General features: G+C 40.5%; 1 protein-coding gene across 2 annotated transcripts in view; it reads right to left on the minus strand.

Moving 5' to 3' along the window:
• LOC139210562 (metabotropic glutamate receptor 4-like) overlaps positions 1-23,754 on the minus strand; it is a 132,117-nt gene extending 108,363 nt beyond the window's left edge. The window contains exons 1-3 of one of the 2 annotated variants that reach the window (XM_070840622.1): positions 23,712-23,754; positions 15,247-15,304; positions 14,620-15,025 (exon numbers count right to left, since the gene is read on the minus strand). In XM_070840622.1, coding sequence (XP_070696723.1) covers positions 14,620-15,025; positions 15,247-15,304; positions 23,712-23,721 — 474 coding nt within the window. In that variant the 5' untranslated portion in view covers positions 23,722-23,754. Of the gene's footprint in view, positions 1-14,619; positions 15,193-15,246; positions 15,305-23,711 lie in introns of those variants that run through there. The other variant, XM_070840612.1, reaches the window with a different exon arrangement.
• Positions 23,755-24,176: the final 422 nt, after the last annotated feature.

Here is a 24,176-nt window from a genome sequence, read left to right on the forward strand (position 1 = left end):
GGAGGGGGAAAAAAAAGTGCCATAACAAGATTTAACTCCTCTTTCCACCCCGGTCAATCTGACATTACAGCATCTTGACAATCGATCTGTGCTGCTCAGCCAAGCTGTTTGATAAGAAGTGCTCAGACTTCACATAGACCACTGATTATGTTTTGTGGGCACAGTCTGGCCTTTTCCCTGTCTGACACCAGTCTATTACAGCAGTGATCAGTAAGCAGCTGTAATCACCTGTATCGGTGTTGTGGGAATGATAAGGATGAAAGGAGCATAGCTAAGCCACCAAAGACTGGCCCTGACCAACAAAGATCAATACATCATCTTGTCCAATAATAAACCGCATCAACCTTTTGCCTGTCAACAGATATATTAGGGCAAGGTGCGATATGGACCTTTCATGATAAATTGACATTTCCAATCACCAGTTTGGCTTCATCTCCACGTGTCGACATCCAATACATTTGATCATAGGTTTGCCTGCCACTCATCTCTCTACTTTGTACTCATCTATGGATTCTCTCTGTCCTCTCACCTCTGTGCAGTCTTGCCTGACCCGTGCAGCTCAGTGGTTGTCTGACTCAGTGCGTGTTGACAGAACCACCCTACAGGCAGCTGAAAGACAATGGCACACATCCAAGCGCCCTGAGGACCCTCTTGCCCACCAATATCTTTTCTCCTCTTTTTATGCCTCTTTATCTGCAGCTAAAAGCTCTTTCTTTCATCTAAAATTCAATCTTCCTTCTCCAACCCCCAAAAACTCTGTTCTATCTTCTCTACCCTCTTCGATCCGCCTCTCTCCCCCCACTTCTCTCCACCCTTTTTTCTGTGCGACTTTAACGGCTTTGTAAAAAAGATAGATGGCATAGGCTCCTCATTTCCCCACCCACCTGCTGACACCACCTGTCCTATATCCACCTCTTCATCTCATACTCTAACTTCCTTTCCACCACTCTCTCCCAATGAATGGTATGGTCACTTCCCATCTCCCAACCACCTGCCCTCTCGACCCTATTCCTTCTCATCTTCTCCAGTCTATTGCTCCTGAGTGTACTCTCATCTATACCTCTTTGACAACTGCTTGTTTTCTGAACACTCTTAAAGCAGCAAGAGTGAACCTTCTTTTAAAGAAACCCACACTCAACCCATCTGATATGAAGAATTACAGCCCTGTCTGTCTTCTACCATTTCTTTCCCAAACACTTGGTTGTGCTGTCTTTACCCAAGTCTCTGCAAATCTCCACCAGAATAACCTTTTCAACCACAACCAGTCTGGTTTTGAGGCAGGCCACTCAATGGACACTACCTTCCTTGCATCACAGAGGAACTTCACACTGCTGGAGCAGCCTCGCTGTCCTTCGTTATCATCCTGTAGGACCTTTCAGCAATCTTTGACAGTGAACCACCAGATCGTCCTCTCCACGCTCCAAGAACTGGCAGTCTCAGGTTCTGCACTCTCCCTGTTCACATCCTACCTGAAGGACCACACTTACAGGGTAACTTTCAGGGAATCTGTATCTGTAGCCTCACCATGTGGGTCCCTCAGGGTTCTGTTCTGGGTCTCCTCCTCTTTTCTCTTTATACCAAGTCACTTTGCTCCATTATTCAGTCACATGGCAGAATGAATCTCTGCGTGTCTGGCTTACTCCCACACTATACTCCACACTGTGCATTGGCAACCAGTGGCTGCAAAAATCTGACTGAAGTTACTGGTACCATGATACAACTGTAGGCATGCTGCAAATGCCTAAGGCCCATCCTACATCCAGGACATGGACAAACCATACACCCCAGCCCATCCACTAAGCTCCATTACTGCCAAAAGGCTTACTACTCCCTCAGTATGAGCTATTGCTCAACAAAATCCCGACTGTTTGTTGCCCTGGCTCCACAACACGATGAAACATTTTTTTTTTATACACTGTTGCCCATAAAGTTGGAATAATTGTTCAATACCCCCAATTTTGTTAAAGCCTGAATACACAGTTTGCAAAGGTTAATTGTGGTTTAAGTTTCACTGTGATATGTTTGGAAGAGTTTGATCAATAGAGTTGAGAAGATATACACTTTATTTATCAAGAATAAATCACACTGTCACAATCATTTCATGAGAAGAGGTAAAAAAAACATTTTATTCCAACTTTATGGGCAACAGTGTATATATATATATATAATATTAGGACAGGTGATATGATACAATCACATAGTTCACTGATCTGTAAATTTGGCCATGAAAATACTTTATCAAGCTTGTGTAGCTCAATATCAAATCAATACACTTCCATCTTTTCCACAGCCAGATTAGCACATGCCAAAGATCACCATGTGCTACAGACAAGGCATCGACGCACTGAGAATTGTGCTATTTACATTCAATCCAGTGCCAATATTCAGCTGAAAAGTAGTTCAATATAGTATGTCGCCTCTTTGCTTCACTCCTCCAGCTTGGGTTGGTTATTAAAAATTCAATACAGGCCTGGCTGAAATAGTATTCGTCTAGGGCTGCAACTAAAGAGTACTTTCATCACAGATTAATCTGACATTTATTTCTGCATCATTTTGATAATCAGTCTGTCCAGATATTCTAAGAAAATAATGCAAAATGCAAAATACCAGCAACAGAGTGTGAAAACCTTGTGAAGACTTACAGAAAACGTTTGACCTCTGTCATTGCCAACAAAGGATATATAACAAAGTACTGAGATGAACTTTTTTTCTCATTCTGTCTCTCATAGTTGAAGTATACCTATGATGAAAATTACAGGCCTCTCTCATCTTTTTAAGTGGGAGAACTTGCACAATTGGTGGCTGACTAAATACTTTTTTGCCCCACTGTATATATATTGTAAATATATGTAGAATCACATAAAATAATCAAATTTACATTCAAATACCATTTAGTGTGCTGTTAAGCTCTACATGAAACAAAATATACATGTTTAAAACCAAAACATAAATAACTAGTTTTGTTAGTATTTACTTTAAATTCACGTAGACTCTACCTCCACTTTCTTGCCCCTCGACGGACACCATAGATTCCTGAATTATGAAAAAATAACTCAATATGGCCTGAATTATTGCACAGACCTAGATGTATTTCACAGGCAATCAGTGGTTAATTCACAAAAGTGTAAGCTATGTGCATACTGAATTGATTTGTAGTATTGAAGCAATGCTCAATGGAAATAATGGTGTGGCTACGTCTTCCTTTGGATTTCCCTATTAGATCATTGCAACCATCAAAACAAAATGATGAATCTTCAAGGGCTGAACGTAAAACATTTACCACTTGTTTCAAATAATCAGTAATTGATTTTCCATACCTGTTCATTCCTATTAAGGGTCTTACAGGAAGAAGGCGTCAGACATAGGCCAGAGAAATTGGTCTAACACATAAAACTGACACACAGTCACACCTACAGGCAATTTAGAGTCTCCAAACTGACCTGACCTACATGTCTTAGGACGGTGGGAGAAAGTGGAGCATCAGGAGGAAACTCACGCCAGCATGAGGTGAACATACAGAACAGAAGAGACAGGACTGCTCTACACAATAAAACAGATAAATAGCTATTTTTGATAATAAAAAAAAAAGACTATCAGACGAGTCACAATTCAAAAATATAACTGAGTAGACAAATACATAATATTCTTAGTTGAATAATTAAAACTGAATATAAAAATATATACAATACCAAGTGATTATAGGCTAAAAATATAAAGCTTTATGTTTCTTTTTATTTATATTATTCAATTTATAATATTTGTTTTATCGTGTGTTCAATTATATTTTTTGACTTGTCTGATGATATTGATCTACATTTTGTCAGGGTTCCATACAGATGAACTTTGCATTCATGAAATAACTTAACCTATGGGACAAGTGTTCATGATACTTTGTTTTCTAAGATAATGTTGCTCCCAGGCAATTATTACTTCGAGTGTGTTTGCTAGTTGAAATATAAAACAATGAGCATGTGTTCACCATTTCTGTGAGTTTTTCACGTGAAATTACAAAGAAAACGCAAACAAAAAAACTCAGATTTAATTAATAACAACTAACAATCATAGATATTATTACAGCGTTTTGAGGTGGATTTTGCCTTTAATAGTGGTGGCTGATAGTGTGTGGGCCTGTCACATTTATTCAAAAATTCTAATTATCATTTGAGAGTGGACAAAATTAAAATATTCAATCTGTAATTAGCTGTCCAAATTCAAACTTCAGTGTGTATAAGCGCACCAGGCCATGCCATGTCAACCAGCATGGAGCATTAAGTTCTGTCACCTTTCATCTACTGCATGCCCTGCTGCCCTTTCAGAAAACTTAAAAGGCTTGACACCAAGCCATCTGAGAAGCAATGAGTGGAAGAGTTTTGGATTCAACACTCTAGATGGAAAAAAAATTATGGACAAAACTGGGGCTTTTTGCTGCTACATTAACATCACCACAGCAAATATGAAGTTCCCTGTCAGTAGCCTGATAGTTAGCGAATTGCAATTTCTTTTCTCTTCAAATAATGAAACAAATCTAAGATGCAAGCAGAGCTTCAGAGGTCTGGAACCAGGCTAACTTGTTGGTTTGTCACATTAGTAAGGCAGCTGAGGAACTGAACTCAACGGTGTGCCAAACATACAGTGTGACAGTATGTTAAGCAATGAGAAAATACCAGCAGTCTTCATGCCATTTGCTCATATTATGACATAAACAAGTGTACATTATGAAGGAGGAATTTTTATATTACCAAACAGATGTACACGATTAAATATGCAAACAAATGGCCCGTAAGACACACAGACGCACATATGTGTTCAAACCCACCCACCCACATAGAGGCAAACACAAGACTGTCTGGCATGTGAAGAGAAGTGACAGATGGTAGAAGGTCCGGATTTGGATTCTGGATGGACGTTTGTTAACTCTTGAACATGAAGAAATGTTGTTACGTCTGATTTGCATCGGAAATCAGTCACTTAAATTTGGTGAGATGAGATCACAACTAAGGCAAAATATAATTACAGAGTAAAAGAATATAATTATACAGGAATAGACAACATGCCGCGCACAGAAATCCTACAGAGGAGGCCAGTGGCTGCCACCAGTAATTTGCCTTCGTAAAGCCAAACAAACAGGATGAAAAGAAAGAAAACACCTCTCAGGAAGCATCACAAGAATTGTGATCAGAAATGACTCCTAATTTGCAGCTAATTTACTTTCATTTCTGATGTTTAAACTTTATGAAACTCTGAGACATCTTATATATTCTTACAGCTGTTATTAAAAAGTATCTCTGTTGTTGTGAGAATTGTATTTTCTTTTTAAGACAAATGAGTCACCACGAATCAACGCTGACTTACACAGCAGCAAAACAACACAAATGGAAAGTTAAAGCCGTGATGAAGATGGTGTGCTATTTTCCTGAGAGAAAAGACTATACTCTTTACACTATTTCAACACATAATGTCAAAGCAGAATGACTGGTTACTCCTTTTCTTAAAAAACTGAACTAGAAAGTATCTAAAGGCTTTTCAGTGTGTGGGGGATGGCGTACCCCATTCATGAAATAAAGTCATAGAAAAGAATCATTATCATTGGTGTGCTGCACATCCTCAGATGTAACTGTATGTGTTAGAGCTAAGCCGATGTGGGCATTTATACTAGTACGGTGTCCTTGTCAGACGATAAGTAACAAGAAAGTGCAGGAAAGATATGACAAGCTCAGTTTGAGGTCATTTGGAAACAGTGTCACCTCCGCCAGAGAGCACAGATTAGTTGATTTTTCAACTGTGAAATGTTCTGCTCAGGATGTATCTTGGCCCCAATGTTTATGTTAAAAAAACAAAATACAATCAGCCAATATATTGTAATCAGATTTTTAAAATTTCCAAATATCAATATCGGTATCAACCTCAAAACGTAGTCGGAGAAATATCAGTCAGACTTTAAAAAGGACTTTAAAGACTTATAGTAAAACTTAAATTTATCACAAGAGGTTTTGTCTCCTCTGTTGCACACGATTAAAATATCTTTATCCTCCCTGTGGAAAACTAACGGTTTAAAGGCACTTGCGGCTTCTAAATCCCATCCTCCATGTTCCAGTTAAATGTAGGTGTTTGTCTGGAACAATTTATTTGAAAGTCACATCACACAAACACTGTAAAAAGGTAGAAGTTAATGCGTAATATCAGGCCCAAGGCTGATTTTGGATGTGTCCCAGGATGAGAGGAGTGCATCAGAGGTGTGTGCTATGAAGTGAAATTAGTGGGTTAACGAGGTATTTTGAGCCTGAAGCCGGGTTTTCAGTGTTATGCAGTGGTTCTTTTATAAGCTGGCTCGATCACCATTTTGCTGTAACCAGTAATTACCAGTAATTTATGCTGCAAACTTAACCTGGCCCAGACCGGGTTAAGTTTTGAGTTTCAGCCTCAATCGGCTGTAAAAAAGTGCCACCCTCTTTCAGCAAAGGTATTCTCTATGAGCGATGTAAATTTTATTTTTTTTTTAAGAATGATGAAGGCTCAGCCTCTACAGACCTCTGTGGATTGTGTTTTAATGCTTCGCCCTCATTAGCAGCAAGCGGCAGCTAGTCCATGGGTATTTATCAAAGATAATATTCAAACAATAACATTTCATTTCCCTTTGATTTGGCCAGAAACGTAAGTGATTTCTACATCTCCTTCACTCTGGGACAGAGCCGGACCCAAATGCACTTGAGAATGTTTAAATATGCTGTAACAAATAAGAGCTGGTATGTTAGAAATCCCTCAGGTCCATCATTGTTGAGATTTATTTAATAAAGCCAAAACATTTGTGCAGACAATTAAGATTAACCCGAACGACAAAATTCAGGAAGGAAATATAACCTCAAACTGTGGTTTTTAACATGGAGGTCAGCACCCCCACAAAGAGTAGCGAGATAAATCTGACAGGTTGCAACAAACTACTACTGCTACACTAGTACTTTCCTCTAATGTTGGCATTTGTTACACATTACGTGCGTTTGTTATGTTAATTATTGGTCATTTTATTTTTCCAGGACTCTGAAAATCAGACTCTGATTGATCAGAACTGGCACACGTGCGCTGCTGGTGATTAAGGGTCGCAAAAAAGACACAGCTTCGATTGAAAGGGCCACGGGGGAAAAAGACTGACTTAATACATGCACATGAATTAACAGCATGATACATGATATCAAAGTGCCGCACGCACCTTCAACGGCCTGTATGACCTGCAGAAAACGGCTCAGCTGCATATCCATCAAATCTGAGCCATTCTGTGAAAAGCTGATTTTTTTTTTTTTTTTGGGTGGTCTGATTCCAGATTTGGTCAAATCAGGGGAAAAAGTAGCACATAATGTTCCTCTCAAGTGTTGAGAAAGGGCTGTGCACTGTGGGTGCAGGCAGTGCGTGCATGAGCAGAATGAAATGACGTGGATGAAGCCGAAGCCCATCTGGTGGTCAAGAGTTATCAGGTGTAATGATTTCTGACGGATAAAAAACCTGAGGCAGATCAATACTATTACTGTATATTAAATATCAAATAAGGAAAGAAAGAATAGTGTTGGCTTAATAGCTGCACAATCAGCATTTTGTTAATGGAGTAGTTGGGGGGTAGAGAGGGCAGGGGAGGTGGAGAGACAAAAAAACAAAAAAAAAACATGGCGTACAAAAATACAGAAAATGGAAAAATATCACCTCCCTGAACTGAGCAGGATTATTATCTGCAGCTCCCACAATGACTTACAGTACTCTGGCCAAAATGGCTCTCATTTTAAAATTACAAAGTAACAACACCCTATACTATCTATCCATTTGTGCTGCGGCTTCCCTTTTGAAGCAACAATGATACATTCCAGCTTTCTGTCAAATAAAGAATCTAATATATTCTTATCGGAAATGTGCCTGTACTGAAACCTATAAGTACATCTAACAATTGCTCTTTTTCTTCACAGTGGGGCTTCACTGCGCCTCAGAAATTAGACAACCTTTTTACTGTAATACTGCATCAGCGCCAGACCGAATAAGCCGCATAGCAACGCAACACGTATAAGGAGAACTCGGAGTCAAGTTTAACTGTGTCACCTTGTTGGATGAGATTATAAGAGTATGTACAGCGAGAAAGGAGGCCATCTTTACTGGCTTCACAGAGAGGCCATCGCTGTTAACTATCATACTGTCAGTGGCTCACTGAATGAGTGGGTTTGGTTGAAGTGAGATGCCTCGATGGGCTGATACTAGTTTATCTTGATTTAGCTGTCATGCCACCAAATGAGCTGCTACATCAATTGTGACACGGGGGCCGTCATTCTACTGTGTCACTCGAGGGTTTAAACGGGAATAAAAACCATCAGAACAAGGTGAGATGAAGCATGAAATTTCACGGCATAAACCCGTTTTTCCTTGTTCAAGGGATTCACCATATGAGAGCCATGACAGGGTTAAAAGGTGAGGAGATGTACTAGATGTTGGAGGATTGACTGGAGGATTTTTCAGGCAGATCCAGGGCCATTAAGTGTGGAGAACCACAATGATGAAATGCAATAAAAAAGGGTAACTTGTTTTCAACCAAGTAGTGATGAAACTCTGTGAGGAAAATGAGTAAGTGCCGTATAAAATTTTTTTTTTTAAAAAATCATACTAGATTTCAAGGACTGTCAAAACTTAAAATTCAATTTTACATACAGAAAATGCATGGACAGAAATAAAACATCAATCTGAAACAAGATTAATACCATACTATTTAAGAGGATTTCATTTGTTTTACTTCTCAGCTAATTCAATCTGAGTCCAAATTCGGAATTAACGTGAAAAGCGTGCATTTGAATTTGTAGATTCGATTAAATGTTCTACAGAAGCTCTGCTCAGGTTGTTGCTTCATTCCAAATGAGTACAAGCCCAGCGGCTAAAAGATAACATGCTGCTCAAATATGTTTTGAAGAGCTGACAAAGAGGAGATGGTTCTCACAGACAGCTTGAACATAATGTTCATTAAGATGTTTCTCTGGTGCAACGGGTGCTCGCTACAACATCAAAGACAAACCGGAGCTTTTCTTTCTTTTCTGGACCGGAAATCAGTGGTAGTTTCACTCACTGTTGCCAAAAACATAAGAGGTTTTGGAGGTACATGAACTGATTATATCAATCCAACAATAGCTATAATTTTGTCATCCTGATTGTCAGTACTATAATTGTTTGGAGATGGACCCCTCTCCAGTTGGGGGGTTATGGGGATTTTGGAGTGTGTACAGATTAAGAAACCCCTCCACTCAAATTTGTGATATTGGCCTGTATGAATAAAATTTACTTATCTGAAGCTCAAATGTTTACAGGAGCAGAGGATCAACTGGAGGGAAATAACCATTAGCGCACTAAAAGGGGTTGCAGAAAAGCAGATGGTGATCACCTCTGGGAAAGAAGGATGTGGTGGAGCTTTGACCACAAAAGAGCTGCAGAATGGATCCTTCAAGGAATCATGAAGGAAACCGTCAACCGCTAATTATGTCTGACATCCTCCTCACAGTTTGCCGTGTGACAGGGTTTCCGCCATATGCATATATTCTGAGTGAGATTGACATTGTTTGCTTTTACCTTACAAACTGTCATGTAATGGTAGCTTTACTAAAAGCATTTTTTTTTCTCCCCCGAAGCACACACAGGCACTTTTCCCTTATCGAGTGTCAGAAATGAGTCATGATGGTAGTAGATACTCTAGGAAAAGCAAATATAAGAAATTTCGTAAGAGTGTGAATTTGATTTTAAAACATGATGTTGGCTGGTGGACAACAGTATATGTGCTCTCTATACCTCAAAATGTGTTTCCCTTTCCGCAGTCATCGAGTAAAGATGCTGTGCTTGCCGAAAAAGAACGGCAAGAATCCCTCAGATGTCTTCGTTTGCTGTAGTTGCTCAACGGTACTTGGGGTAACAGGCATTATATGCATTATTACTAATCTGTCTTAAAAATGCATTATTCAACACAGTGGTTCATTATTTACATGCTTTTACCAGCAATGTTATCATGTACAAAATCCCATAAGAATAAATGAGAAAATAAGACTCAGAGGCGGCAGCTCAGGGCAATCTCTAATCAACTATTCATAATCTGTGGTGTTTATCCAGATCTAAATTATATTTGCTTTACTTTTTGTTGACAGTTTGAAGCACTTAACCCACAAGGGTTCAGACCGATTAAACTGCCTAACTTTAATCGCAGTAATGCCCCGTGAGAGCAGCGTAATGGTGGCACGATAAAATGTGCAATAATCGATCACGTAGGTATTAATGTTTTGTTTTTTTTGTTCCTGAGAACTTTATGAATCACAGGTTTCTATGTGTTGTGAAGGTGCATCAACAATAACCCGGTAGGTCAGCTTCTGTGTATCCACTGTAAAACTTAGAATCAAAGGCATGAACAAAGGGTGAGGGAAAATGTCAGATGAGTGGTTTGTCCAAGGCCTGTGTGCTCTTGCATGAAGAATCATATTCTTCTACTTTTCTTCCTCTAAATGGATCATTTTTTACTGTTCTGTGGTTCCTTTACTCCTGAAACGATTCACTTCAGTGAATGCGAGATGCTTTGTCCAGCCAGCAGTAAACTGTAATGTCAGAACAAGGAGCCACCAAAATGCTTTCCAGTGAGCATTAAAGGCTAGAACGCTCTGAGCTTCTTATTCCTGGGTCACCGCATCTCTGTTGTGCGGCTCATGTGCACCGCAGAATGAAACAAATGAAATTCATAAAAATATTTTTTTTCTTTTCACTGAACTACAGATAGACTTCAGCTGCGGTGGAGCTGAAAAGGAAATCCCTGTCAGGACCTCTTGCTGAGATAAACACTAGTCAAGGGACACAGACCTGGGAGTACAATCTGCGATGTAGGTGACGTGTGTCAACTTTATGAACACATCTGCTATGCAAATTAATAATGTAATCACCTGACATAGCTTGTCTGCGATTGCAAATTATCTTTTCCCCAACTGCTTGTCACAGCAGCTCCCACTTCTCCCAGAATTACACTAAAATGCTCTTGAGCTGCAACTCAACTGGTCCCCGTGTTACCGTTACATAAGGTTGGAGTAAAATATTCATCAAGCTGCTCCGGACCACATCTGTATGCAGCTGAGTGCTGAGGAAACACTTTTCTCTAAACCTGCTAACTACACCAGGGTGGCTGCTGCTAGGTTTAAAGTGGTTTGCGTGCAAATGTGCTTGATTGCTTTTGTGTACGCCTGTGTTTCTGGGTGAAGTGTTTATATACATGGTATTCGTGTCTGAGTGGTACAATTTTGCACATGGCCTGTGCTTGTCTGAGCCTTCTCTGGTTGTACAAGCATACAGTAATGCGCATGTCTACATGTCTGCGAGTCTCCTTGTCTTCATCAGTATGCTGAGTTTGTACTCGTGTGCATGCATTGCCTCCATTTAAAGCAAACATTTATGTCTAGCCGCAGTGCTAGTAGCTGCGGTTGTCCCTCTCGTCTCTGCATGCCAGATCATGCAGCGAATGACGTCTTGCTGGCGCAGGGCGTGCTATGAGTCGGCCGTAAAGCTAAGTTCATTACCCTCCAGGTCCATCTGGACCAGGAGAACCAGCTGGCATCTGGCTGACCCGTAGATCCCTGGGAAGCCTTAACTCAAGACCCTACCTAAATGACCACACACCACTCTCCATTAAAGGTTTACGGTTTAATCTATAAAACTGACCAGACTGCTTTGTGTCGCGTCAGGAGTCTTTTCTCTTTTTTGATTCTTGTAATGACCGTAATTCAATTAGAGTGGATGCTGATTGATTGGCGACTGCCTCGGAAAGTGTTTGATTTTCAATAGCGTGACTCAAAAGCCAGAGGGATAGTAACTGAAGATGAACTGCCAAAATCTCACCGTGTTGATCTACTCAAACTGCTGTCTGACTGAAGCTGGTTTCTTAACCTCCAGCTGTCTGAATGTAAAAAGGCTGAAGAGGTGAATGCTAATATATACATTGAGGATAAAGAGAAAGGAGATCAGAGACGGGCAAATTAAATATGCAAGGAGACCGCTTACGTGCATTAATGAAGAAGGAATGAGCACTGTGTTAATGACGGAGGATTTGAGGCTTCCATGTGAGAGTGGGATCAAGAACACGCTGCTGGAGAGGCTCATTACTGTGGCCCACACCGACTCCTACCTGTGTAAGCGTGTATGTACGCATATTTTATGTGTGGGAAATGTAGAGTTCGTGGGGGGGCTTTGCATGCTCAAATATGTGTTTATTAAGGAATATAGTGAAAGCGCACCCATGCATAGAGGAAAGCGTAAGCTAAAGAAAATGCCATGCATACATTAGAACATATAAAAGATGCACAAAACTTTAGCGCGTGTGTGTGTGTGCCCCGTCACTGGGTGCCCTCCGATTCGTGCTGGGGGCCTTGACAAGCACGATACATCCTGCGTGGCTTGTAAGACTCTGGAATCGGGGAGCTTATCAAATCATACTGCAGGCTGTTGTTGAGGAGCATTAGATAAATTAATACACAAAAAATGCATTAAAAAACTGAATAAAAACCTCCACCTCACCAAATCAGACTTGTCCATATCCACCCTCCGGTTTAGGTGGTCCCTTCTTTTTGTTGGATATATTTACGTTATATTTCTATTTATATTGTTTAAAAACATTCAATACATGCTTCAATACTTAGTTTTATTATTAATGTTATAGTATTCATAGTATTCATAGGGCCTCTGCCCCAATTTCACTACAGTGCAGCAGTGACGCCAGCAGTGCAAGTGAAGTATAAGTTCACCATAAGACTTCACATTTTATTGGCTGTACTTACATTTAAGGTGTCACCTTTGAGGTGAAAACACCTGATTCCCACAGTGAAATAAAAAGGGCGTGCTCTATTCATAGCTCAGTAATAACACACTAACACACCAAGTGTGTCTCTTCTGCTATGTCACCTGTCATCTGTTGACACAGATGACTTAGTGTTGATCACACTGGAGACATCAGAGGAGGCAGAGCCACAGTCACAGTCAGCGGTCTAGCATTCAGTACCAGAGCCGAGAACAGCCGATGGACAAGAGAGGGTGAAAAAGGGGGCACATCCTGCTGAACTGCCTTCCATTTCCATCATGTTTGGTAGTAGCTAACAATATTTTCATTATTGATTAATCAATACATTTTTGGTGTAAGAAAAAAACTCAGAGCCCAAGATACTGAACCATTTGTTTTGTCAAAACTGAACTCAAAAAACAAAACTTGACACAAGAGAAATACGAGCAGCAGTTCTTCACAACTGAGAAGCTGTAACTAGGGACTGAAGAATGTAAAAAGGCCTTAATAAAATTAAACAATAAGGAAATGGCTGAACATTGTTTTTCAATTGACTAATGGTGTCAGCTCATGACCTCTTTCTATTTCCGTTACAGACACACTACTTTTGCAGTTGGGTCCCTTAGAGACAAGACTAGGTTTACCAAACTTTATAACCTGCCATGCAGCTATCCTGAGTTGCTCTGTGCAGTGACCGCAAAAAAAAAGTCTGAAGCTCCAACTAACAAAATGAGATGTAAATCTGCAGATCCTCAGTGAGTTTTGCACCCATTTTGGTGACAGTGAACACTTGCGGAGGTGTCCTTAACCAAGACACTGAACCAGCTGCGGGGATAGTTGTGTGACTGAGTCACCACCTGACCTCCCACTACTTTTAAGCAAGACAAGTGGGAATATTGTTTGGATTAAGCATGAATTTTCATGTGAGATCAAGGTGAAAGCAGTACTTTGGAGAAAGGATTATAATCAGCTTTTTAAGGTAAAAGCAGAACACAGAGGATCTGAAATACATTTTGAAGTTGGTTTTGAAGTCTGAGCCTTATCTCGGGAAGAATCCCTCATTTTAATTACCACAGAATTTAAATGAGCAACTACCTCGCTGGTCCCAGTGAAAGTGATTTAAGTAATATCAGTGCTAAAATGTGAGATTGGCCAAGAAACAATTCCAAACACATGATATTACTTTATAGAAAGTCATTCTTTTTTAAAGTCAAAGAAAGGTGTAGTGTTTGGCAGTGAGCCGAGCAGTAGACAGCAATCACACCTTCAGCAAAGTAGACAAGAGCTGCTGTGATTGCCATGGCTGGCTGGATGGAAAATAAAACTTAATCTTCATCAAATGTCCAAATGTACATGAACAGGACATATTTTTAAGCAGATATAAACACCAAGCCGATTGGAAGAAAGGCTGTGGAATAAAACTGAAATCAAGTAGTATCCTCTTAATCACTTCTGCACTCTGACAGGCAATATCTTTCACTGCTTAGCAACCAACTCCTGCAGGGCAATAGTCAGACCAATGAGATTTACCAAGGGATCTCCTCTCTAAAGTTATCAGAGTGTCCTTTGCGTGGCAGCAGAACACATGTTGTTCTCTCACACCGATCAACAGCTCCCGTTGTTTTTCACCCAGTTATTAATTATCCATGCAAATATATACGAAGATCAATAAAGCAAAAACATCACAAATCAAAGTTTCATACAGTAATGAAGGGAAAACGTGCTGTTTGATGTTCTTTGTTCTGTTCGCACATACTAAGAAGTGGACAATTAAACCTCCACAAACAAAAATAACTGTGTCGATGCCTTACCTTAAACAAGCGAAGTATGTTGGCCACCATGATGGAGACGGAGCTGGAGGAGGCCCCGATGACGCCCACCACCCTCTCAGGTTTGGTGATGATAGGCGCTCCCCCGCCCAAACATTTGACGTCCGTCCCGTCCTTCTCGATCAGAGCCTGCACGAAGGTGAGCGACTGCTCCAAGGCGTGAGTGTCCCTGGAACAGGTGTCCAGGACGCGCGCCCCTAGTGTGATGTTAGGCAGTAGATTATTGTCATTATTGATGCGGTCTAGGGCAAAGAGCATGGCCTCTAGTCTGTGTATACCCTTCTCCTTCTTCAGCTCCCCACATGGCTTGCCATCGTGGCCCCTGGCGTGTACTGGAAAGAGCCCACCTAAGGAGATATCCCCGTCAATGCGGATGGAGTTCAAATGTGTGTGTCCCGGCCCTTTGGGTTTGGCAGCCTGAGTGACCTTGAGGGAGCTGTGGAGGAGCAGCAGCGGCAGCAGCAGCAGCGGCACAATCAGGCCGTTTCGTTGACAGCCGCTCCGATCCGGTCTACACGCCGGGGGCTGAAACATGACCACGGCCCGAGCACACATCCACGCCGTACGACCAACTCCAGCAGACAGAAAACAACAGAAGCCAGGTATTATTTGATGATGGCCAGAGGGTTAATTGCAATACCTCTTGAAGCAGCTGGCACAGAAAAGGCTTCCTCTCATGTCTCCCCTCTCTCCTAGGCATTCAATTAATGCTGAATATGAGCTTGGCTCTTTCACAGGATGTAATCCCGTTCTCTTCTCCTCTTTCGCTCTCCCTCACTCCATCATCTGACCACAGTGGTGGGCAGCTGCTCTTCTGTCTGCCGTTATTCACAGACTTGCCTATGGAGATCCTTCACTTGGGGCATTAGGAAGAACAAAGGTGAACGATAAGCTCTCTCTCTCTGTCTCTCCCCTCCTCTCTCTCTCTGTTTCTCTTTCCTCTGCACCTCAATCAGAAGTTTTTAATCTCCACTGTTCCCCTGGGCAGGGATTTGGTATATGTCAGAGCCCTCAGGCCTGCTTAGGTCCACAGGCTTCAGAGTGAATTCCTGAAAGATGAAAAAGAGAAGAGTAGTGAGACAGAGAAAACAGAAAAAAGGCAAAGGCATTTGTATTGGTATGAGCATTGCAATACCTCTTTTTTTGCTTAACCTTTTTACTGCAGCATTATGTTGAATGAAGAGACAGTTCTGCTCCCAAACTCATTTCTTTCTCTTACACAGTCCTCCTACATCCACCATTTGGAATTCAAAAGGCTTCTATGAACTCTCAAGGTTGACGAGGCTTAGAGTTAGATCACCGGGCTTCACTTCTACCCATCAACCTTGTCGACGGATGCACTCGGCCTCTATCACAATATTGTGACATTCTCAGACTACAAGGTTTTATACTTTTGTTCCTGATTTTACATCAGACTAACACAGTGAAACTGTTTAATGGCACCAGAAACATAAAACTGTGCTGTTGGCACTGGCAGCAGTAGTTAGGTTACTATTCTTTGTTGGTAAGAAATTATCATCCTCTTGAAAATGCCTCACCGTTGCTGCCACATTACTTCTTCAAAGCCTGTCAAATGATTAGAAACATTTAGAGTTTACAGGGAAGTTCAAAAGGACTGAATAGCCCACTGATAAAGCAGAAATCTTTCTGTGCCAAATGGACCACTCCAGCATTACCTAGGTATTTCTGCTTACTACAGACAAAATCAATTACATATATTATATATAAATATATATATATATATATATATATATATATATATATATATAAGTAATGTGGGTCTCAGAGTCTCTTAAGCATGTCTGAGTCTATGCCTTGCAGGGTTGAAAAGTATAACAAACCATTGGGGGTATAGTCTGAGAAATTAGTTTTAGATTATAATTATGCCATTACAGATGGAGCTTTTATATCCGAAGTTGGCAAGAAGAAAATTATCCACCTTAAGAAATCACTGAAATCAAACAAGCTGACTTCTGATTCTAAGCAGCAATTAGCACAACAAAAGATAGTGAATGCTTTCAGAAATTAAATATCAATCACTGCTGCCTGTCATGTTTACCCATGAAGGGAGATTTTTACACATACAGAAACAGAGCTTAAAACCTGATTTCAGCTCCATGATGGAGGTTGTATCTCGCAAGGACTCCAACTAACCGTTATAATTATAACAATTTAATCTGCTAATTCGTTTTTTGATTAAACTATTAGGTGAAACATAGAAATTGGGAAGAAGCACCAATCATTTTCCAGAGTCCAAAGTGATGTCTTCGAATAGCTTTTTGTGTTCAAGACCCCAAATAATTCAGTTTACTACATTGTAAGACTGGAGAAAATGGTGAATCCTCACAGTGGAGAAGCTGGAACCATCAAATGTTTGGCATTTTTTTCCTTAAAAAAAACCAAACAGTTAATCAATTATCAAAATAATTTTAGATTATGCTTGTTGATCGACTAATTGATTAAAAAACTGATATACTGGCAGCACACATGTTCTGATGTGGTTGTGATGGTTATACAGATACAGATTACGTCCAGATTCTAGTGTGGTAAACAAACCGGTGAGGTACACAATGCAAATTTAAAGCTCAGTTTCTAAGATCGATCCAGTAACGCACATGTACACACTCTCACTCATCATTCCCTGCCTCCTCCTTTTTCTTCCTGACACACACAATGCACGCATGCCATATAGACACAAAATATGCCACTACAAGCTATCTTGTATGTACATATCTACAGCCTGTTCATTCCTGGAGCTGTAATAGGCTCTGAAGGAACAATCTCCCAGCACACTGTGGCAGAATAGGGCTGTAGACATTGGTTTTCCAGCGGAGTGGGTTGAAGCATTGGATCGGCAACGGCTGAGATTCATTGAGAGCATATTGGAAGTGACAAGGTCCTTTGAATACACCCAACTATCTCCTACTGAGTGAGAAGTAATTTTTCAGAGTTGATTCACTGCAGGTCCACTTTAACTGCTGCAGAACAGATGACAAGTGGAAAGCCAGCCAACTCACCTCAGCCAGCATATCCAACATTAGAGCAAACACAAGGGAGCAGGCAGTGAGCTGCCAGCATAGCTCGGTATAGATAGGCGAAAGAGAAAAAATACAGCTGTAAACAATGAAGAGTTCAAACAAGAAACTGTTCTGCAAGGCTGCAGATTTCGAGACAGATGTCTTCAAACTCCATGTTTGTACAAAAGAAGAGCTGGTGGGAAGACAGCTCATATGTCTCCTTCAGACTGAAAAACCCCAGCTAATCTGAAGGAGTATATCGAGTGCAACTGAAGGAAAAAGGATCTTACACCTCACAAAATTACATCGAGCATTATCACACTAATCAGCTTGTTTTGTCTTGTTTCAGATGAATATCTCATACTGTTTCCCGGATGTAGGTTATTTGTGCTTTAATCTTGGGGATCTCAGCGCTATAGGTGTGGGCTGGCTATATTCACTGAATAAATCACTTCAGAAACCACCATCACTCTGTTGTAACGTATGAATCCCATTTTAATCAAGCGCCGAGGTGAGGGCAGACCACCTTTCAATGCTCTATTCAACATGGCATGTAGTGAGGTAGTAAATGGAAAGCGCAGTATTAGCACACTCAGTGAAATCCATTTACACATTACCAATGTTTCCACTCTATATCTTATTTCCAGAACTCAACTGTAATACACTGCATGTGACACAGACTGTGGCTCATATTACAGTTGTCAAGGCTGTAAACCTACCCTAGTTTTCTCTTTTTTTTCATGAACGCAGTGGTAAAGAAGAAAAACACTAACGCTGAATGAGAGGGAACAATGTGAGTTTATTTTTACAGACCAGCGTGTAATGGTATACCTCAATGAAAATCTACAAAAGAAACTTGAGGAAAAATAACCAAAACGCTTAGCAGCGACAAAATGTCAAAGACAGCTGCAGGAATTACTCGAGATTCATATCAGGAGAACAACCTTTCCTCAGGTGCAAAAGCATGTTTCAGAATAGACTATGCATTCATTTCAAAAGGCCATATAATAACCTTCAGGCAAATAAGTGCGTGTTGTTACATACAAGCTACAGCGGAGGATGAATCTAGAAAAATCCGTGTGTTTACAATAGTTTATCTTAAACAATTCAAATATGTTAAAGATTAAAGATGTTTTGGCAACTTTTTTAATGGACGATTTCACTTGATGCGTCTTCTCCACTAAAATATTACCAAATAAAACGATGATTTTTAATGTGCACAAGAAGACACAAGTGTGGGTGTTACATTGTGTTGGGTCTTGTTACGCCTACACATCTGTCACCAAGACCTGTTTTCAAGTGTGCTGAGAGAGCATTTTAATATTTAGGAAGTGCTGCCACAGTTTGTCGATGTTTGAAGGCGGTCTAGAGGCACTTAGTATTTTAACACAACATAAATAGCAAAGTCATTGGGGAAGATGTGATCCAGAAAGATCTGCAAACGCACTGAAGGCTCGGGTTGCTAAGAGAAACAATGCCACAAACATAAATCTCAGTGAGAAATATGCCGTCCTAGCTCAGCCCTCCTGCCCTTACAAGCGCACTTCACCTGAAAACACTTAAGGTGTGTTCTCTTTGAAGATGAAGAATGTGTTGCACAGACCAGCCCTTACACCTTGAAACTCCCTCATATTTTTTTATCACTCCACATCAGCAATTTCACAGCTCTAATCCAAGCATTTTACAGTCCAATCAGTATTGCGAAAGAACATTATTAATGCAAACAAGGATACATTTGAAATTAATGTATACTTTTCCACTCCTCGTCTTCTGAGACCTGAGCAGCTGCTCGTTGGCAAAGCCAGCCGGGGAAACTTTTAGATATGTGCCGTAGCTCTCCTCTCACAGATGGGCAGGAGGGGCTCTCTAATTGACACTCCAGCATGTTGATGCTGCACTGCAGATCAATAGAAAGGTAGAAGAAGGCTGCCCCGAGGAAAATGAATGGAGAGAGCAGGACTAACCGACACACAAGGGCTGGAGAGCTTGGAAGAGGCTGCCACTATGTTTCTAGTGAGAGAAAAATGATTGAAATGGCCTTAAAGGGATGCATCAATAAGGATCGTAGGCTGTATATAAGAAGTGAATGTAGTCACTGTTCTGAAGCCTCGAGTTTGGCATTTTGGCTGTTGCCATCTTGGTTTTTTGGAGCCAGAAACAATGCTTGATTTGTTTGTTTTTTTTCCCACCTGCACACCATGAAGATCATGGCTCCAAGCTAACCTTATTTCCAATGTGTGCATAATTTAGTAAATAATTTAGGAGCACAGTGAAAAATGTTAACATAGCACAGAGTTTATTAACAAATAATGTATTATGTATAGGGCTTATAAATAATCATCCATTTGTCCATTGTCTATACTTATCCTTAAGGGTCTCAGGGGGGCTGGAGCCAATCCCAGCTGACATTGGGCGAGAGGCAGGGTACACCATGGACTGGTCGCCTGTCAATCACAGAGACAGACAACCATTCACACTCACACTCACACCTACAGGCAATCAAGTCACCAATTACCCTAAGCTGCATGTCTTTGACTTGTGAAAAAACAGTACGTCGTAATCTTTACTTGCAAATTGTGCTTGTAATTAATTTCGCGGTTCACACATAATCTATTTTTATGGGCAAATGTGAGGGAAACACTTGCACTGTAGAGCCCCGAAGGCCTGCCTCTGATTGGTTAGGTTTAGGCAGGGCTCACCTTTGATTAAGTCAGAGAGTAGCCACATCCTAAAGCAAAGCCTGCTTTATCATCTATTTTACTCTAAATGCGACTATATTGTACAAAATGAACATCATGGTCTGAGGGTAGGGCTGAGTACTGAACTTTCATACTTTTGTAGCACCAACCAAGCTGCCCTAACCCTAACCCTAACCCAGCTTTTACACATTTTCATTAATTGATACTATATAAACAGCCAACTTAAAGTTGTGGTAAATGGGTTTTAAAAAGCCAAGGTGCTGAAACATGAAACTAAGTCAGCGTTGAAACAGTTCATGAGACAGTATCAATGTCAAGGTACTGGTACCAGTTCCAGTATCAGAAACTTTGAACAATACGCAGCCACATCCGTGGGGATCCTTAAGTTCAGAGCAGCAAAACCAGAAAACTGCAGTGTGATCAGTGCCATACACTAAACTGAGCTTTCCATCTGTCACTGATCAGCTTTTTCAGCATGACTACGCAAGTATTCCCAGCCTGAAAAATTCTGACAATGTTATAGTAGAAAACATCCAATGTTTAGTTTTACCAGCTGGCTTACTATATTTCTGCTCTAAGCTGCGTTGTATCAAGTATCATGTTATACTGCATCCCTGCACCAATCTACAATCAGCATCTACTGCTACATCAGGAAAAAAAACAACAAACAGCAAATCCTAACATTGGAAAAAGAAGCAGGAGGATGACTGACGTTTATGGTTGAAAAATGACTAAAACAAGAACCCTAATTTGCATGGTATCAATCAGCTATTCAATTAATCAAGAGTGTGCTGCTCGTGAGTTCTTAGACTAATTTAAGATGATATATAATCAACATGGGGATCACCATTATGCAAACGTTAGGAAACATTTTACATAGGTCTACAGTTTTTTTTTAAGAGACAGGAATAAGAAGTATACACATTTCAATCACATCACACTTGCTACTACAGTATGTGCATAAATTTGACAGTGAATCTCCAGGCCTTCAAACGCCCCCGTGCATCACTACAGAAAAAGTCTTGATGAACAGAGTCTTTATTGCCAGCTGTCACAGTATGCATCTGAGACAAAGAGCAATCTTGATACCAGTTTGTCTCATACTTCACAATAGAGAGAAGCCTCCACTCACTCAGATCTGTGCAGCCTGAAGTGGTTTTTTTTTTTTCACTGTTATGTTTCAAAGCGTTTTTAAGTTGTAGCACCTCAGCCAAGCCTTGCAGTGGCTGAGCAGTGTTTCCCTCCAGTTTGGAATATTTTACAATAATAACTGATTACAGTCGTTGAGTAAACATTTGGCAAAGATCTCTCAAAGCAGACCTGGCTTTAGTACAGACCGCAAAAAAGGGAACCAAATTCTAATAATTGTTTTCTTTTATTACAGCGAAAGTTTTCATCACAATTGTCGTATTAGTGGACTAGGTATTTTAGTTTGCCCTAATTACTACATTTCTTTTGTTCGATGTGGCCCCATTTTTATTCTATACAACTTTAAACATTTTTACATAAGTAGGTCAGATATGAATACAGCTGAAGAGCCAGGATACAACTTATCAGAATTAATTTCCTCAGTAATTCCTCATCAGTCTTTTACTCAGTGTGATCAGCTTTACCCCTAGTATTCCCCCTTCCTCAGCATCAGGAAGGCAGCCCAGCCTTTCCTATCGGACCCTGTGTTTTATCATATTGGGGCGTTAAAACGAACTTCAAAAGGTTTAATGAGGTGAATCCAGGAATCTGTTTGCCTGAATGGCAGAATCTCAATCACAGACTGTATCAAAGAAGTGGGCGAAGCTTCTGGGTCTGAAAAGTGGAGCGAATGCAGAAGTGCCTTAAACCTGCGTTGTTTCTAATGGCCAGCAGAAAGCTCCAGAAAGTCTGAGAAAATCACCCTACTTCTCATGTGATCCAGTACCTCCGTAGACATTTTCCTAATAATTCTATTGCTAGTTTCAAGTCTCTTCAACACAGTACGATGTTTGTTTATTAAATTATGGTAAAATAGATATCAAAGCAGGGTATGCTTTAGGGCGGGATTACCCTGTAACTAACCAATCAGAGGCAAGTCATGCCTTAGCCTAACCAATCAGAGGTGACTCACCTCTGGCTTCAAAATCAAGATGGCGACAGCTGTTAAACGATCAAATTTGACATTAGGCTTCAAAGATTCGTAAACCAATGGGTGACGTCACAGTGGCTACGTCCAATTCTTACATTGTCACTTCACAAAACCTTACGAAACATGTAAGTTATACGGTTCGTGAACTCCTATGCTTACGTTGAGCGTTTTTAGCTCAGAGGGAGTCCATCAAGCTATCAGCAAAGCACGTGAAACGCAGCCAAGTCTGGAAAGCTCCCCAAAGAGCCCCCAAGCAGCCTCAGTAGAGGGAGCAAGGTAGGCTACATGATACTCAGATCTATGCATAAGCTTTGAGGAAATTCAAAAGCTTTTAAATGTTTCCATGCAGTGTTATTGGAGGTTACTGTGTTTTATTCTCTGGAATAAGAAAAAGCCACTTTTGCCATCTGAGAATTGAGCAGTGCTAAATTATTCATTATTGTCAATATACATGTGTTTTGTTATTTTGAGTTTCTGCAGTAATTTAATGTGTAGTGTACAAGTCTGTATCTGCAGGTGTTACTTTGTGTTAAGGTGAAAGCCTTAATAAACAACAATGTTGGTAGTTTATTTATAAAGATTGTAAAGCTGGAATTTTCTGTTGATCAACAAATGTATTGACTAATCATTTTGGGGCGTCAGAATAAAAATAAATAATCTAAGAAAAAGAGGCATTTCTCAAAGGTTAAGTAACAAACAGGTTAATAGCCATGTTCATTCAAACTGATGGGATCATGTCCAGTATGATGTATGTAATTTGCACATCACTGCCAGAGGTGTCTATGGGGAAGAAAAAAAAAAAGAAGAAAATAAAACGATTAAAATGATCCCAATCTTTTTCCCTTGACATGTGACATGTTTTGTCACTGTTGTGTACAAAGAGAGATGGGAGCGGGGAGCTTGAATATTTTAACTGTGGGGCACATTAATTACAGAAACAGCAGAATGCAGTTGACAGTTGTGATTTATTTAGAACCCTGAGATATGTGGTAAATCTTGCTAAGACATGATATTATGCAATAGCTGACTGTGGCCGTTTGATTCCCCTTTGCTGAGAGCCCTGAGGAAACACGGGCGCAATTTATCTCTTGAAATATCAACTTTATGACAACCACACCAGAGAGAGCCGCTCCATTTCTGTGCCGGGTACAGAAATTTTAGGACATGCAAACAAGGCTTATTAACACGGGGCCAGAGCTGTGCTGTTTCTGCAAATGTAATGTGTTGTTTTGAAGTTACCGCAAGTCATTTGGAAGACAAGGTTGAGAACTGGTGTGGGGGGGGGGGCATCCCTAAATTTTTTTGTTTACTTGCACTGGATGCTTTTCTGTGCAGGCTAATGGAGGGCTAAGATCACTGAGCTGCATCTAGCAGCGGATAAATGGACTGAAATGTGAGAACAAGCCCTGATTCTCCTGCCTGGAAGACCAGAGGGAGGAATCTCACGCTGCTTGAAAAGGATGAAGATGTTATGAGGGGAAACCGGCAGGGTGTCAGAGAAGCGTATTAAAATCTGTTGACTTCCCGTTCGCTGACTGACTGATTCAATGATTAACATCTTGCTGTCATGATGAAACACACACCCCCATATTCCTCTGTTCCCACCCTTCATCTTTACAGAAGCTCATCCTTTATTCACTGAGTCTCCTGTACTCTTGTTTAGGCTCTCCTTTTGGGAAAACTCTACTTAGTATTCATGGAAGC

This window comes from Pempheris klunzingeri, chromosome 2 (genome assembly GCF_042242105.1).
Source record: "Pempheris klunzingeri isolate RE-2024b chromosome 2, fPemKlu1.hap1, whole genome shotgun sequence".
NCBI lineage: Eukaryota > Metazoa > Chordata > Actinopteri > Acropomatiformes > Pempheridae > Pempheris > Pempheris klunzingeri.